This window comes from Coturnix japonica, chromosome 14 (assembly GCF_001577835.2).
Source record: "Coturnix japonica isolate 7356 chromosome 14, Coturnix japonica 2.1, whole genome shotgun sequence".
NCBI lineage: Eukaryota > Metazoa > Chordata > Aves > Galliformes > Phasianidae > Coturnix > Coturnix japonica.
This window is the reverse complement of record NC_029529.1, coordinates 5,058,056-5,075,501: the sequence shown is the minus strand read 5'-3', so window position 1 is coordinate 5,075,501 and position 17,446 is coordinate 5,058,056. Positions and strand designations below refer to the sequence as shown.

Here is a 17,446-nt window from a genome sequence, read left to right as displayed (position 1 = left end):
CACCACACGGAGCGGACTAGGCCGCAGCGCTGTGTAAGGCCCTGACCCCCCCACACACAGCGACACAAGGCGGCACAGCGATGCTTTCTGCTTTTATTCAATTAATGCAGCGATCTATACAAGAAAAAAAATATATATATCATCATCATCATCATCATAACAACGAAAACCATGAAATTCCAAACCCTGACAAAGTGAAGAACTAAAATTCTTCCTAAAGAATCAAAACCGGAATTTTAAAAGTATCCCCCTGCGTCGGACTGTACATAAAATAATCTCTGCCCCATTTACAGCGTCTCACTCACACACGACTCCTCGTATCTTCATACTTCAGAACTGTACAACTTTGTTACAAAGCCACGTTTTTTCCTAGGAAAAGCTGACAGGAAAAAAACAAAAATATTGCCACTTTCTTTTGTATTTTTTTTTAATTTTTATTTTTTTTTAATTATTATTATTTGTAACCAAAAAAAACAAAACAAAAAATTAGAATCTTATAAAATAAAAGTCAGCTAGAATTGGTTTAATGTGAGCAGGGGGGGCAGGAAGGAGCAGAGATGCGTTTCTCGGCTCAGCATTTCTCCTCCTCGCCAGGTAAAGGTAAAGGAAGGTGGTTGGCAGACAATAGTTTGCCTCTAGATGGGGGCCCAGACCCCATGGCCACGCTCTGAGCCCCCTCCAGGCCATCCCCAGCCATGGGGTTGGGTTGGGACATCTCTGAAGCCAGCACGAGTGGCAAACAGCCCTGGGTTTTGTTCCAGAGGATGAGTGGAGCCTACACAACCAACAGCAGAGCCTTGGTTGGCTCTCAGTCTTCTCAACACGCAGGTAAAGGCAGCAAACCCCAATTCGTCCCTTTGCAGAACAGCAGGAACAACTTCCATCTACCTCCCCCCCTCCTTAAGAAAGACAGTTCTCTTGGTCTGGGCTGTGGGTCCGAGTGCTCGTGGGGTCATCACATTGTACACAGCCTTACGCCCCAGGATGGGTGTGCAGGTTACAGACAGCACACAGCAGGTGGATGGGGAGGAAATGGGACTGCATTGCTGAACTATATGAAGACAAAGAAGCCGACCTGGTCAGGCCTGCACGTGAGCCCACCTCCACACCAGACTCACAGCTCTGGGCTGATGGCAGCCTTCACACAGCCACAACAGAGAACAGATATGGGCAGCAGCAGTGTATTGAGCCACAGTTTTACCAAACAGGTCACAGTAAGGGATCTAGACATCTGGATCCACGTGAAAAATGTGTCTTGTTTCGAATCAAGGTTTCACCCCAATGTTGTTCAGTGCAAAAGAGTTTTAAAAAAAAACATGTATCTACACATATACATCCGTGTGTATATAAAATGTCTGTACAAGTGGGGGGAGATGGCCTGCCTGCACGCTGGGGACTCATGCCCAAGAGATCGTATAGGTCAGATTGGCTGTGTCCCACTTTTGCCCAGGTGTCAAGCCCCAAGCAAGTCAGCTTGAAAACTAAAAGCCAAACGAAGCAGAGGGTGGCAGGAGAGCAGCTCCAGCAATAGCTGCCAGCTCAGACCCACAGCACAGACCTGGGATGGGGAAAAGGAGGGCAGAGCTCCCAGAGGTGGCATGCAGGAAATACAAAACCCAATGGGACAAGCAGGACGCCTGCACACATACAGACTGCATGAGGACTGGGATGAGGTGACAGTACCAGGCTAGGAGGAAAGACCTCGGGATGCTTTGTTCAGCCTATAGTGGAAATTATCTTGTCCCATGGGAGTCACAGTGCTCCTGCTGCTTCAGGGAGCAGCCCCGGGAAGGCAGGCTGCCTTCACTGTGAGTTGAGACACCAGAGTACAGTATCCATATTGCAGAGGTAGGCATAAAACTGGGAGAGAGGGAGAGCAGGCTGTGCAGAGCAGAGACCTCCAGCAAGGGAGCACAGGGGGCTCTGCCCTGCCAGCCAGCAGCACAAAGCAGCACAGCCTAATGCCCTTGGAGGGAATGGGGCACTTCCAGAGCAAACCCAGAATTAGGAACAGCCATCCCCGGCATCCCACTAGCAGGTTTCTAGCTTGCCAGAGATGTTTGCAGACACCAGCCATAAGGAGGAGAAGAGATCGCTGCTCCCTGCATGCTGTTTTGCTGTTAGGGAATGCCAAGCTTTCCAAAACAGGGTTCGTAGCCAAGAGAGGGCCTGCTCAAGCTGCAAGGTAGGAGTGGGAGGAATGATGCTCCAGGTGCCGAGTGTGGACTGAAAATGGCCTTTCTGAAGTCCCAGATGCATGAACTTCCAGATCTCTGGGCAGATAAGACAGGTAAGTGCCTTTAAAGGCTGGCCATGAGGATACTCTCAAAGCTCCGCACTGAGCCAACAAAAGCCTCTCACCAGGAAAGCAATCAGATCAAGAGAATCCAAGACAGGCAGGAGGAGCTTCACCTACAAAACACTCCTGAAGCTCGGTGCTGTGCTGAAAGTGACAGTAATTTCCTTTGCACTAATGTGACTGCTAGATCCAGCCTCAGCAGCGAGCCGAAGGACAGACGAGTGGTGGGAGCTGCAGAAGTCAGCAGGGAAGGAAAAGGACAGTGAGACCCAGATGTCAGCAAACATGCTTGATCACTAAGTAACAGCGCCTGTTTTTTGACCAGTAGCTCCTCAAGACAGCAGCAAACGGGTTTCAAAATATATTACATCTTTTTATTGCCAAGCGTGCAGATCGTGAAGAGTGGAGGGACACAGCACTAAGAAAAACCGCCATCTGAGGAAGGACAAAGCAGTAGAAATTAAAAAAATAAGACTACTCCTTACAACTGCCAACACTTGGGTTCAAAGGATCAATTGGAGAACGTTCCTTAGAAGCAGGGTTCTAAATACGGTGTTGGGCCCCAACCCTGCAAAGCACAGATTTCAGGCAGGGCAAACACAGGAAAAGACCTGGAAGAAGGCAGACTTCTAATTGTTACCTCCGCAGGGTGAAACGTCTCACACCTCTCAGCACTGTCTGGGGAAAGCAGAATCCCTACCCCTGAACATGCACAGAAACAGGAGGGCATCAGACAACTGCTGCAGTGATAGCTGACAAACATCATGTGGGCTAAAAAGGAGCTCCTCCATACCCAGCAGCATCCCCAACCTTCTCAGGGGGTCCCAAGGCAAACACCCCCCAGCAAAGCCTCCCTCCCACTCTGCTGTCTCTAGCTCTGGAAAGCAGCACGTACTCAATGCAGTCACTTGCTCTGCAGCTCCTGGGCTCCAATACAGACCTCAGGTCAGCACTGGACCAACACCAGTGAAGCCAGCAATGGGTCCATCCTCAATCAAAACTGATCACTGGTCAGAATAGCACTGAGAAACCAGAGCTTAAGTACATTCTTCTTGGAGAGGGAAGCAGAGGGACACAAAGCTGTGAGCCCAAGCTGGCTTGGGAAAAGGGACTAGAAAGGAAATCTATGGCATTTAAAACTGGTACTAAAGTGCAACACAAACGTCCTAAACCCTTTGTAATCAATGCAGCAAAAGGAGTCTGCAAGGCTTCAAACGTCCAGTTACTGCAGGACACACCCTTAAAACACAACCCAACAACAACTAGGTATGATCAGACCAAGGAGCCCTTTGGTGAAGCAAGGAATACGAGGCCACCACAGAGAATTTCAGCTCCCGGGGTCTAACAACATCATATTTAGAACATTTGGAAAAGAAGAAAGTTAAAGCAGAAAATAAAAAGAAATCAACAAAACCAAACACAACTCTTGAATCTCGCGCAACAAAACAGTGAAACTTTTTGGTGTTTTCAAAGAAATCCCAACAGACAGCCTGGCATCACGGTATCTGCTTCCTATGGTAGAGATGCCCACTTGACCCACGACTCAGGACACCGCGTGTACTGGACATGTTCCATCCTTACATATGTCTCAGCATTCCTCCATTCATAAAAACAAATCGCTAGATCCTTCCTGTTTACTCTTCAACCTGAAAGGAAAAACCAAAACTGAAGCTAAATGGAAAACAGCCAGAGGGAGGAGAAAGTTTGCACAGACTAAAGGCCAATCTCATCAGCTCCACAAGCCTGGAAAATGCATTCCTCAGTGTCGCCTCATTTTAACTTTCCTGGCTGGGCTGCCATCCTCCTCCTCCTCGTCACAGTCCTCCGTGTACTCATAAGACCTTCGCCAATAGTTCTCAGAGCTGAAGTTGCTCCGTCTCCTATGTTTTGGTAAGAGGACTGAGCGCCTGTTCTCCTCTTTATCCATTTCTAGAATCCGTGGCCTATGGAGAAAGAGAGAAAGAGGGAGTGAGAACACATCCACAGCAGGATTTAAGCGCTCTGTGTGCGGATACCATCTGGATTTTTGCATGCTTTGAGCATATGAGTGACTTTTTCCACACTGCTCTCCCAGTACTAAGCCCACAGCTCTCAACAGAGCAGGAGCACATCGCCAAGCTGCACGTCCCATGACATAGCTGAGCACTTTGCTTTTACAAGTGCAAGTCCTTAGCCTTCACATGGTGAATCTTTATTTCTACCAGGGACACCTCTAAACAGCCTGATCAGCCCTCCTGAAGTACAGCTTGTGGTACCAACAAACATTCCTTGGGCAGAGGGCTCTGCCTCCTATGGGGGAGCTCACAAACGTGCTCAGCTCTGTGCTAAGCTGCTAGGATACTTATAGTGCAGGATTAAACCACAACTCTGAGCTCCTTTGTCCTCTTGCTAGTTCTCTCAAACATTACCACAGTACAACTAGTATTCAGGTAAAGCTGTCTCTGTTCTCACCTGCAATCAGTTCAGTTCACAAGTATAACCGTGCTGCCAGGACTCATGGCTGCACAGACCACTCAAAGTTATCCCAGGTGGCAACTACTGAGTTCCTCTGACAGATATGCTATCTGTACTGTTTACCTGCAACACGCTGAGTCTTTTAGGCCTTTCAGAGTCTTTAGATACCATCCACTGCAGGGGACTGTGCTGAGCTTGCATCCCAATAAGGTGCATCTCTGCCTTCACATCAGCTCTCGCGGATCTGCAGACTTTGCCCTGCATGACCACCCCCTTAATCACACACTGGAGCACTGCATGCTCAGAGGTAAGATTTTATTTGCAGCCTCACTTCTCTTCGTGATCTATGTGCCCAGTCATCCTGAGTACTGATGAACGAACACTACTCATAAACAAACCATCCCCACCCTTCTCCTTCACCAGGACAGGTTGAAACACGGACTGGGACTTCACAACAGCCGAGCCCCAAGACCATGCCAGCCTTTTGGTGTTACATGATGTGCAGAGAATGCCACCTCAATCCTTGAGGAGCTTTGGAATTAGAGAATACCAGAAATACTGCATGGCAGCTGGCAGACTGGCTATCAGTGCATTCACACAGAGCAAGGTGATGTTTAAGGGAAGCCTTGCTGCAGAGCTCAAGCTGTCTGAAGCTTCAGCAAGGAGCTCCATTGTAGGTTAGGCTTAACACATCCACAGTTTGCTTACACACACACACACACATATATACACACAGCCCTGGAAGCAAAGTGGTTTTATGGAGCTTCCCAAGGAGACCTTCACCCTTCCCAGTTCACAAAACCTCAAAGTCTGCTTTCATAATATACTTCAACACACCTGCACAGGTTGCTTGGCAATAGAGGTCAAAAATAATTAGCTGCAGGGAAACTATTGTTCTGAATGACTGCATTATCAAGAGGCAGCCAAATCTATTGCTTCTTCATTATGCCACTCACAGGATAAACAATGTAAGCTGCTTACAGCCAGAGCTTAGTCTCCACAAGCCTAGGAGGAACATATACAGAACCTCACTGATAACAGAGAAGCATACACCACATAACACACCTGGGAGGTGCTTCCCAGCTCCTGGCAAAGAGCTGCAAACCAGGATGCTGTAAGAGTGCTGCGCAACCTCTCTTGCCAGAGACCAGGAACCTCAGACATTCACTGACCCAAAGGTGACACCCAAAACCTCACCCCAAGCCAACATCAACCCACCTGTGAGCAGCATCAGGATCCGCTTTGCGATGGGATCGCTTTGGTTTCAAGATCTGGTCCCTGTTGCTTCCCGACAGGCGGTCAGAGGTGTAACCTGGTGGCAACACAGAGCTACTCAACGATTTTGTTTCCAATCGAGGGGCATCCAGTCTTGTTCTGCAAATGTGAAAAAAGAGAATTCGCAAAGCATTTTAAGTGAATTGCTAGCAGGCTGCAACAGGCATTTGTCCCAGATGCACTGAAGTAGAACCCTCAATCCCAGGCACACAGCTCTGAAAGAGGGTCAGGACTGTTACATCCAACAGCAGAACAAGCTACAGCTTCTTCCTGCTTGAAGCTTCAGCTTTTAACCTTTACTGCCTTCTAAAGAAGGAGGCTTCTAAAGAGGAAGGCTTAGAGGTCAGCATGGCCACAAGGTGAACGTGGGAGGACAGGAAAGGTGCTGGGCTCACTGCAATCACAGTAACAGGATATTGAGCGGAGGTGTTCAAGCACCTGCGACATCCTATGAAATCACAGTGACTCTTCAATAACTTGCAACTCCAGTTAAGCCACCTGGGAGACTCACTGTGAAATCCATCATCACCTACAGCAGTAATAACTCCTTCTATCTGGAAATTCCTTACTGTCTCTGAGATCTCATGGGGTCAGGCATTTCTCAGCTTGACTAAGAGGTTTAAGGCAGGAGTCAAAGTGCGAGTCAGAAGATTTAGTACCCAGCAGCCACACCACAGCCACATCACCACATCACCACCCAGCAGCACAGCAGGGCCCAGATCATGCTGGAATAAAGCTGCCACTGCTGCTGGCCCAGGCATGGCTGCAGCCAGCAGCTTTCTATGCATGTATGGAGAGAAGCAAGAGGCCAAGCAAAGGCCGTGCAGCACAAATGAAAGCTTGACAGTGCAGTGCCTTAGCGTGGTGCTATCAGCACCTCCCAGCACAGCGTAATTACCAGGCTCAATTTACAGAAACTTTAAAGTCTATTTTGAAACGCAAATTGAAGCCTAAGAAGGAGCAAAACACAGTAAAAGGAGGCGCTGGTGCCCCATAGTGCCCATTTCAAGAGGCTCCAAGTCACTTCCTTGGAATAAAAAAGGGCATCCTAGTGTTGTTCCTGCAGCCTGTCTGCTTCCACAGGGTCAGGGCTGAATACCAGAAGGGTCTGGGTAAAAGAAAGTGCAGCTAGACTAGTAAAAGCATCGCTGATCTGGCCCTAAACAAGTTAGGTGATTTAATTACCTCTAAAATATGATGACTACATGATTGCAATTAAAAATAATAATAAAAAATCACAGCAAATACACTGCAAAGGCAAGAGGATATCAGCCACAGAGCAACACAGATTTGTGTTGCAGGAATGGATACAAGCAAGAACCATGCTAAAAATGAAAGTAAATTACCTACCAAAGTTCAAGTTAAATAAAATAACTCCCCTGTGTAACAGCCTATGAAGAACTGCTTAAATGCAGCTGTGTAAGACGTCTAAAATGACTTTCAAGACCCACCTGAATAGGTCTCATTTCCACCCCCACCCTCCACACGACCTCTATGAGCATCTCCTGAAACCCAGCACATCATTCCTTCCCCTTGCTCAAAGCTTCCAAACTTTGCTGGCTCCCTGCAGCCCCGTGCTCTGATACACACGGAGCACTGCAAATACCATCACGCAGCAGCTCTGAAGTGCTGCTGACCTACTTGGTAACCGCGCTGCTCTCAAGCATCCTGTAAAACCCAACCACTTCTCCAGCTCAGTTTTTGCTGGCAGCGACAGGAGAACAGCCTCCAGAACCACGTGCCCAGAGCAGAGGCAACAGATCCAGACTCCAGAGTCTGGGGCCCAGCAGCCTCTGCCAGCTTATTCACAGCTCCTGCAAGGAGCAAAGTTTATGCTGCTGTGACACAACCGCAGGGTGCCTGATTCTTCTGGAAAGCTCCGGGCTCATTCTCACCACGAAAGATGAGTTTTACGAGGTCACAGGCTGCTCCCCAGCCTCGTGTGCACGCAGGCTGCTTGCGGAAGCGGCTGTTTTCCTGGTTGCATAACTTGCTATTTCAGACTGCACCAGTCGCATGATCTGGGGCCGGGGAATGGCAGCAAGAGATGCTCCAGGGATGCAGGCGCAGACAAAGGTCAGTGCAGCCCTGCTGTGCGTGCATGCCTGCACCCATGGCCAGCCAAGGAGACGGTCTCCATCACAACGGATAAGCGACAATTAATAAGCTCTATTTGGCAACAGTCAGAGTGCACCCCGTGGCAAACAGGCAATTGCCATTCATCCACCAGGATTGTTAAGCTCTATGGAGATTAGACAAAAATAACGACCAGAGAATTCCCACTTTTCTCAGAGAGAAATCCTGTTGTTGCATTCAGCCTGCAGGTCCAGCCAGCCCATGGCTGTCTGTGTATGACTGGGCAGAGACACTCTTGCTCTGACACGAAGAAATTCAGGCTCCTCTATGGAAGCCAGAAAGACACACTGATGCAGAAGGATGGCTGAGCCAACACAGCCAGCATGGCTCTGCTGGGTGCTAACAGGCCTCATCTGTTCAGCAATGCTGTCTAGGTCAGTCAGGCAGCATCCTTGACTTGCTACATGCTCGCCCAGTTGCACTTTGAGGGCAGCCAGGCTAACACCCTTAGCTTATAGAGGCTGATGAAGGCAAGAAGTAGAGCTGCTTTGAACAGGCACATTATACACCTGCACTACTTTGGCAGCTTAAGTTTGCCTAGCCAGAGCTGTCTTATCCAAGTAACTGCTCCACAGCTTGGGACAGGCAGCTTCTCTGTTCCAGAGCACCTAAGTTCAGGCCTTTCCTGCTGTGGGATCTGGAGATGCCTTTCACTAGGGCTCATTAGCACTCACTGCTTCTCACTGGCTGCAGAAGCCAACAACTTGATCATAACAGCCTTTCTGTTGTTAGTCATCTCCCCTTACCCCGCTTTTGGCAATAAGCAGCAATCAGAGGGTTTGGTTCCAATCCATCTTTCATCCTACTCTGTCACCTGCCATATCTCGTCCTGCCTCCCTAGGTCCATTCTGATTGTGCTGTGCTAGTGCCTCAGGGCTGCTGTTTTCCCTGCCTTCATTTCACAGATCTCTCTATCCAGATGTCCAACTCCACTGCTGGCTTTGTGCCTTATCTTCACAATGTCACCAGACTCGTTTTGGAACCAGCCAGGCTGCCCAGAAGTTCCACAACTCTGAATCTAGACTGCTTTTCTGTCAGCCTTGTGCCAGCCTGAGCCACAGCTGCAGCCCTGCCACCATGCCCGTGGTTTATTCTGGGTTTACATCAAATCAGCTGATGAAATTACATCAGCTGACCAAGACAGCACATCTAAAACAGGGAACATGAGATGCAACTCACAGAGCTTGGCTTCCCAACGCCACTCTCAAAGGACGAGCTCTGTAAACTGCTAAATTCACAGCATTCATTTCCCTTCAAAGCCAGCACCTTCTTCCCCTTCCCCAGGAAATGAAAGGTATGCTACCAAGAAAGCAGTCTGCTTTGAAGAAGATTCTTCATCATAAGCATCAGCTTCAAAGGACTGTCCAGGTGATTCAGGTACATGGGTATCATACAATCAGACAGCTGAATATGCAGCCCAAAGCAAGAGTCTGAAATTCCAGCTGCTTGGGGTTAGGCAGGCAATGAAAGCCAGGTGCTTAGACACCAACAGCACTGGCAAACCCAGGTACAACAACAAAGTACTGCTGCACAGAGCCAAGAAGCGATTAACTCTGCAATAACAACTTCCATCTATTTCCACTGACCAAGCGATGGGTACGGCAAGATACAAATGAGCATCAGAGTGAGATCTAGCAGAGATTTAAGGTCAGCTCAGCATATTAACAAGCAAGGCATCTTTTTAAAGCGTTCCTTTCAGAGCTCGGTAAAAATCACACCACCGCATCCAAGGTTGCCTCGCTGTCCAGAAGGCTTCAACACTTACTTTCGAAGGATGATGACAGCTCTCCTCTCCTTGATGTCCTGTGGTCGAATACAGTGTGTAATTTCGTCGGCTGCGTATCCACTGACAACAAAAACAAAGAGCCGTGGTGAGAAAGATGACAGGCAGGAGGGGAAAGCAGTTGCCAGGCTCAGCAGCTCGCTTTGGCCAACCATTTCCCAACTTCCCCCACAGATTCCTCCTCCACACACCACACCATTCCCCAGGCACACAGGAGCTACGTTAACAGAACGAGCACGGCAACACTCAGGCCTTCTTCTTTTTCATTATTATTATTGTTGATTTAATCTTTTCTTAGCACACACCAGAGGAAACCGCCACCTGCCACAAGATGATGAAATAAGTCATGTTGAAAATGAGTTTATGGAGTGTAAATTCAGCCGATTCGTTTACGAAAGCTTCATCAGGAGATCAGTGCGCAACAGAATACAAAATCACTGCATCGCTCTCAAGCATCCATCATCACCAAGACACACAGCACACCCGGACACGCCATGGAACCACAGGCACTGAAAACCAACTGCTGCTGGAGCGTCTTTGAGGGGGCTTTGCCACTCACCCTCCTTGCAGTCATTACAGGTGCTAATGAGGGGTGGGCTGCCCTCTGCCTGCTGCTGCGCACAGCAGCCTCCTCCAGTCCAGCATGGGGAAGGAGAAGTGAAACGCCTCCTGAAATGGCCGACGAGGACAGGAAGGCCTCGGGGTGAAGGAGTGCTGAACGCCAGCATAACATGCCCTGGGTGAACCCAATGCAGGAACTGCTGCATCTCCAAGAAATCTCACTGTGCTCCCAGGGGCAGAGCTGAGCTCCCAGCACCATGTGAAGGCTGGAAGCTGTTTCATGTGGGTTTGCACAGCCCAAGCTCTGTGTTCCACACTTCCTCTCACTGCTTCTTTCTGTTGAGAGGCTGCTGCTGCTTCCCACTGCCAGCCTTCATCCTCCCAGCCCACGGCACACTGGGGATGCTCAGTGTGGAGAAGACATTGCACACACACACACACACACACACACACACACAGAGGTTCTCTCTAGGATAGGAGCAGGTTCCCTCTATCTGGTTAGGTAACTCACCCACCCATCTAGAAACACTCACCTCTTGCTCAAAGAGAGGTTCATTGCTTTGAGAAGACAGCTCAGACCTAAGATGGATCTACCAGAAGAGGGGCTGCCGGCCATCCCCCGCCCCTCCAAGGGGGCTGCAGAACAACACAGTGCGATGCAGAGGGGCTTCTAATAATGCTCTATTATACTCCAGGAATCTCTGCGTCAAGCTTCAGCGAACCCATTAATATCATCCACGTTAATATTCAGCTCATCACATCCTCAGCAAACATCAGGAGCACGTCTGCTTCCAAACCTGTGCTCTCCATTGCAAGATGTCAGCTCAGCCTCCCAAAGCTATCCCCATAGAGGAACTGGCTCTCAGTTTGCTTCCAAAGCAGTATTAAGAAGAGCTTACGGCCCAAAAGCAGCAGTGCTATTGCTCTAGGTCCCCTAAGGGGGACTATCAGTCAGCCCCAATGCCACGCTATTGGGGGGAAGCCTGCACCTTGCATGGGGAGAGTCTCTGCATGGCCCTCCTGCAGGGGGGTTTGCATGAGCACTGAGCAGAGAGACAGAACGAGGTTATTTGGTTGGGTCACAGTTGCCCTGATGGTGCCAGCAGAACCTTCTCGGCCATTCCTGACCTCACCACAACCTGATAACAGCCAAGAGCAAGAGGTGAAGGGACAAACTGCAACAAAACCCCCATAACGATATCAGGGGTGTGCACAGAGATTCCTGCTCTTGCATGAAGAACAAAGTCAAGGTGTAGGGGAAGGAATGATCCAAGAAAGAAAGTTCTAAATTGCTGCCCACAACAACACTTATGAGAACACCTGAGCATGACGTGTGCAGCCCAGGGCACCTTTCAGATGAATGAGGGGAGGTGCAGATGCCACCCACAGGCCCAACTAACACCCTGACCCCATCTAATCTCCTGGATCATACATATCCACACCTCCTCCCCACATCTTCTTCAGTCCAGAAGAGTTAATGTGAAGCCACAACATTACTGATTCATATGGAGATAGAAGCAGAGATTTTTTGCATAAACATCAGCAGAAAACAAGCCCTGAAGCTCTGTATGATCCCTAGAGAAATACTTCCAGGGCTGGATGCAGCCAGGCCAGAGCAGTTACTGAGCTCAGGCTTCACCTGTGGTTTGGAAAAGCTGCTGCCACAAAGCATCGATGCGGCACCAACCAGCTGGAGCAGGGCTGGAACAGATCCCTGCCTCATCACCAGCAGCACACGCAGGGCTTGCTCTGAGCAAAGCTGAGGCACCGAGGGCCTTTGCTGAGGGCTCAGACTTTTCTGGAAGGATGTCTAATCCACGCAGTCGTGCAGAGGTTCCTCCAGCTGGGAAGAAAGCAGGTTTAACCCCCAGAGGCTCCGAGCAGAGCTGCCACCAGGCATGATTCTAGACAACAAGAGACACAAACATCACGATGCTCCCAGCGCTGCTGCGTGCAGCAGGGAGCAGACCCGCTCTGTGCACACAGCATTGCCACCTTCAGAAGGGAAGCCTGTCTGTGCACAAGCTCAGAGCAGTGGAAACGTTACCATGAGCAATTTACTCCATTGGCTAAAACTGCAGCTTCACGCTTCATACAAAGGTGCTGAGATGCACTACATGGAAATCCCACAACAGCTCCCCAGGTGTTGAGACCTGCTGTGTGCTGCAGGGTACAGTCTGCCTGGAGCTGCTCACCCCAGCTCCCTTCCTCTTCTCCAGAACCTCACGTTTCCCAGGCGGATGTGCAAATTCTTCCATCTCCTCCTTATATTGATTCTTATTGAATTCTTTTGTTGTTCTGCTGTTTTGTTTTTTTTTAAACAGGAAAAAAACCCTCATAATTACGGTCCAGTGAGCAACCACCCCCAGCAAGCTGATGGCAGAGGCACCACTGCAGCCTGACTTGGGCTCTGTGAGCCCCACAGCACTGCAACACACTGCTGCCATTTCCTCCTGGCCTGGATGACGCGTGGCAAAGGGACAAACCCTGCAGCCACTGCAGAAGGGGCCTGGGAAGGTCCTCTCCTGGAACATACAAGAGCAAATCAGTGCTATGAATGCAAGCAGAGGAAAAAATACCTCGATGGCAGCACAAAAGTGGCTGGGGCAGCTCAGCCTTTGTCCTTGGGTATGCAGCACAGCCACGAGAATCCCTGCTCTACCTCCAAAACTCTTCGAATTGGGCACTTTTAAAACCTAACATGCTGTCAGAGAATACTTCACAGCCTGAAGGAGGTTCAGTATTTGCAAACAGCACAGCGTTGGTAGACAAATGCTTTGGTTTACTGTAAAGTTTAACTAGCAACGTGCTGCGTGCACAGTGCCAGGAGGCACGTTACACCAGCCAGGCAAAGCCGTACTGAAACAAACCTGAACCTACCCCCAGGGAGAGGCAGAGTGCAACGGGTCAGGGGCAGGAAATGGGGAAACCCCTCTGCAAAACTGGGATGAGGATTTTGTATCTTTGAGTGTGGGACATGCATGACCTGGGGAGAGACAGATGGAGGTGTGGGGGCAAAGGGAAAGGCAGCAGCTCTCTTTAGATCCCCAGGATATCCACAAGGTAACAAACAAACGGAGCAGCCCCTGACCCAGCAGTGCTGGAAGCAGACATTACAAGCACACCGTTTCTAGCTGCGCCGTTTCCCCATCTCCAGGGCAACTGCCTTCAGCAACTGTTTGCTGGGAGGAGAAAACGCCAAGTTTGAGTTGGTGAGTTGGCTTAAATGTGACCAAGAGCTGGATCCAGAGGTACATCCTGCATCCCTAAGGTCCTCCTGCCCATCTCCCCTCTGCTCTCAAACCTCATGTTGGAGCAGAGGAGGTTTGCTGCTCCACCAACTCCTATCTGGCCCGGACAGTACCATCGCTTTGGCAGAACATCTCTTAAGTGAGTGCTAAGTATCTGCTAACTGCCGCACTGAAATCGAAACAATCTCCATTTTACAGTCTATTATTTGCTGGAAAGCAGAACATCAGACTGCTGGATGAAGCCAGCAAAGCCAGCACTGGGCTGCCCAGACACCAACCTTCCAGTTCTGGCATATAAAATACCTTTGCTCGCTCAGTACCACGGCTTCAGCCATTCCAACGAGCGGACTGCAGCACCCAGACCACGAACCCTGCATGTGACACACACAGGGCCTGGCAGGGAACTCACTCCCATTCTGGGAATCCCGAGCTGCCCTCTATTCCCAGCAGTTCTGGAGGAGAAGTGGAATAAATGATGAGTGCCTCCTCATCCCAGCCAGCGCTGCAGGAATCCCAATCCTCCTTCACACTGGGAGCTTTCCCGGCGCCTTCTCCAGGGGAAGGTATAGCAGCACTTCACATGGCTGGCAGGAAAATGAAGGCAGAAAGTTCTCATGTCCCACACACAGCGGATCAGAGGCTGCTGAGCACGCAGCACTCCTGCAGTAAAAGGACACTGCCCTGCAGCTCCCTCCCAGCACTGACCTCTGCCCTTCTCCTGCACGCTCCCAGCCCCAGCCACATGCACCATAGCAAACACCCCTGTCTCAGCAGAGCCCTTCCTGCTGGGTGTCCTCCTGCTGCCTCCTCTCATCATCGCTCACTAATCTGCAGGAGTTACCTAACGCAGGGGGGTACGGTGAGGATTAGTTTGTGTTTGCGCTGCTTTTCCCAGATAAAAGTGATGTGAGCTCGCAGCATTTATTATTGATGCACCAGTCAACAGCACGACACGCCGTACGGACGTTGGGGGGGGAAAATTCCTTCCTGAACCCTGCAGCGATCGCTTTACAAGGCAAAGTGCAGGATTGGGTTACCAACAGGGAGCCCTGAAGAGCTGGCCTGGATGTTCAGCAGCCCCCCCTCTAAAAACAAGGTATCGCTGGTTGCTCAGAGCACTGCTGGCACAGTCTGGGCCATCCCGCTGCTGGCAGAGCACTCTGACCTTCAGGACAGGAGGGACTTGTGCTCAGCAAGGCAGGAAGCCCCAGACCCAGCTTGCAGCTGCACTCTGTGGTACCAAGGGGCTTCTGGGCTCTATGGGGCCACACATGGCAGCCCATGCTGATGCCCCCCTGCTGCCTGTGGCTCTGTGCACCCATAGGTGGACAGCAGGGATTAGGAAGCAGGCATTTATCAGAGCCAGTCCCAGCTGTACTACTGGCTTGCTCCATGACCTTGGGCAGGTCATTTCACCTCCATTGCGCTTACCCTGCTTGCAGGAACACCAGTAAAGGCATTTCTCGTGCCTGCAAGCTGTCTGTATTGCTGCCGTGCTGGGTTTACACTGCACCTCCAAGGGATGGTCCCACAGGGGTCTGCGCTCAGGTCTCCCCCATGCAGGTGAGGGTCTGTCTGTCCCAGTTCATAGACTGGGATAAGGCCGCTCAGAGCACCTCTCTACACTTAAGGTCACATCAGGAAGGCCACGCTAAGAATAGAACCAGGAGCTCAGCCTCAGCCAGCTCTCAGCCATGGGATCCATTTTGTATCTCGATGTGGATTCCCACTGTTTACGGGAACTGCCAGAAAGCCCAACCCCACAAGTGACGGCACTCAGACCTGAACCCCTGCAAGAAGGGCACAGCCCCCATCTCTCCCTCACATCAGCATCCACCGTGACAGCAGGGCGCCCTGACCCTTCCTGCTGCAGCCAGACCCCGCATGCCTGGATGCAGACGAGCTCCAACTACCATCAGGGCGCATCAGGTCTCGTAAGGAGCGTTACACAACCACATCTCAGCACGCAGCCACACCGAGGCCAGCACGGCGAGTTACCTGAGCACCGTGACGCTTCCTCTCTTCACCGGCAGGAACAGCACGGGCTCCGAAACCCGGATGGGTTTAAACTGGAACTTACACCCGAAGCAAAGCGCGGAATCGCTGAAGAACGACACGGAGACGATGGGCCGCTCAAAGATATGGATGGGGTCCACGTGGGAGACAATGCAGCCCCCGGGCTGATAGTCGTTGATGACGGCACTGTTCACAAAGCCCTCGGGGATCACCCGGTGCTCCACCAGCTTCCTGATCACCAGGTCGTGCACCCACTCGGGGATGGCATCCACCTCCCCACGCGGGTACAGCCGCTCCTGCCCGGGGCCTCTCCTCTGCAGCTGAGACCCATAGGTGTAACCCTCCCCAAAGAAATACTTGTTCCGTAGCGGGGCTCGATCCACCGTGTGCTCTTTGTAGAGCCCTTTCTCAGCCCTGGACACCACGTCGTCGATGCGAGCTTCGATCTTGGCGCACTCCTCGGCGCTGAACAGCCGAAGCTGTCGGATGCCGCTTTTCACTTTCCGCGCTTCTTCCTCCTCCTTCTGCTCCTCGTAATCGCTGGGTTCCGACCCGGAGTCCTCGTGGTACCGCCGCTTACGTTCATACGGAGGCTCGGGTGGCTCCCGCGGCCCTTTGGAGCCGTCCCGGTAAGGCATCATAGACTTCAGCTTCTCCCGCAGGTCCGTGTAGCCGCTGCCGGCCATAGTGCGCCCGCCGCCCCCCGCTCCTTCAGCGCTGTCGGTGCCGCCCGGCGCTCGGTACCGCGGGGCGGCTGCTCATGGCCCTGCTGGGGGGCACCGGGGGGACAACGTCAGGGTACATCGGTACAGCCGTTCCAAACCCCCCTTACCCCGCCCGCTGCCCAGCCCCATTCCCGCTGCAGGCCGTGCCCAGCCCCACAGCCCCGCTGCTCCCGGTGCGTGACCCCCCGCCCCCCGCTCCCCGCCCGCCCCTCCCCCGGCCATTCCCGTCCCAACTCACGGCTCGCCCAGGGCAGCGGCGGCGGCGAAGCAACGGACGAAACGGCGATAAATGGGGGGGGGGGGTTGGATTTAAAACCGCCCGGTGCTGCCGCGGGACGGACGGACAAAGCTGCGGCTCCCGGCGCTGCTCACGCGGCGGCCCGGCCTGGAACGTGCCCAGCGGCGGCGGCCCCGGCTCCGCGCCGTGCCCGGCCCGCTGCCACCAACACCGCCGTGTCCATGGCGAGGGGGGGAACCGGGCCCCGGCCGGTATCGGGCTGCACGGCCCGGAGCTGTGGCGCAGCCCTTCCCGCGGCGCTACGTCAGCAGCGGGCGGCCCGACATCACCCACAGCACGACCCAGCGCGGGGCCGCCCACCGCGCCAGCACCGACACCGCCCGCCCCAACGCCACCGCACTGCGCACGCGCAGCACCACGCCCCGCCCCCTCCGCCTCAAGCCCCGCCCCCTCCTCCTCTCCGCTCGCGACGCGCGGCCCCGCCCCCCCAGCTCGGGACTCAGCGCTGATTGGCTGCCAGAACTACGAGCCGACGGTTGATTGGCGGGGTCCTCGCGGTGACCCGGCGGGCGGCGGGGTGGTCAAAGAGATGCCTGCGAGGCGCGCGGGCACTAGCGCCCCCTTGAGGCTGGGAGGAGCTGGGGGCTGCGTGCCCCGTGCGGGGGGCGGAGGGGAAGCGGGGCAGAGCTGCGGGATCGGAGCGAGCAC

The 17,446-nt window shown here is 52.2% G+C and overlaps 1 protein-coding gene across 3 annotated transcripts; it reads right to left on the bottom strand.

The window, feature by feature from the left end:
* Positions 1 to 79: 79 nt before the first annotated feature.
* ALKBH5 (alkB homolog 5, RNA demethylase) lies at positions 80 to 17,131 on the bottom strand. Of its 3 annotated transcripts, none has more exons than XM_015876544.2 (6): positions 16,739 to 17,131; positions 15,758 to 16,544; positions 9,930 to 10,010; positions 5,972 to 6,127; positions 4,084 to 4,242; positions 80 to 3,945 (listed from the first exon to the last, which is right to left on the bottom strand). In XM_015876544.2, the coding sequence occupies exons 2-6, from the start codon at positions 16,459 to 16,461 to the stop codon at positions 3,903 to 3,905; spliced, it is 1,143 nt and encodes a 380-aa protein (XP_015732030.1). In that variant the 5' UTR covers positions 16,462 to 16,544; positions 16,739 to 17,131; the 3' UTR covers positions 80 to 3,902. The 3 variants fall into 3 exon arrangements, with proteins under 3 accessions (XP_015732030.1, XP_015732029.1, XP_015732031.1); XM_015876543.2 differs by having other exon boundaries at positions 15,758 to 16,541; XM_015876545.2 differs by having other exon boundaries at positions 80 to 4,242; positions 15,758 to 16,541; positions 16,739 to 17,130.
* Positions 17,132 to 17,446: the final 315 nt, after the last annotated feature.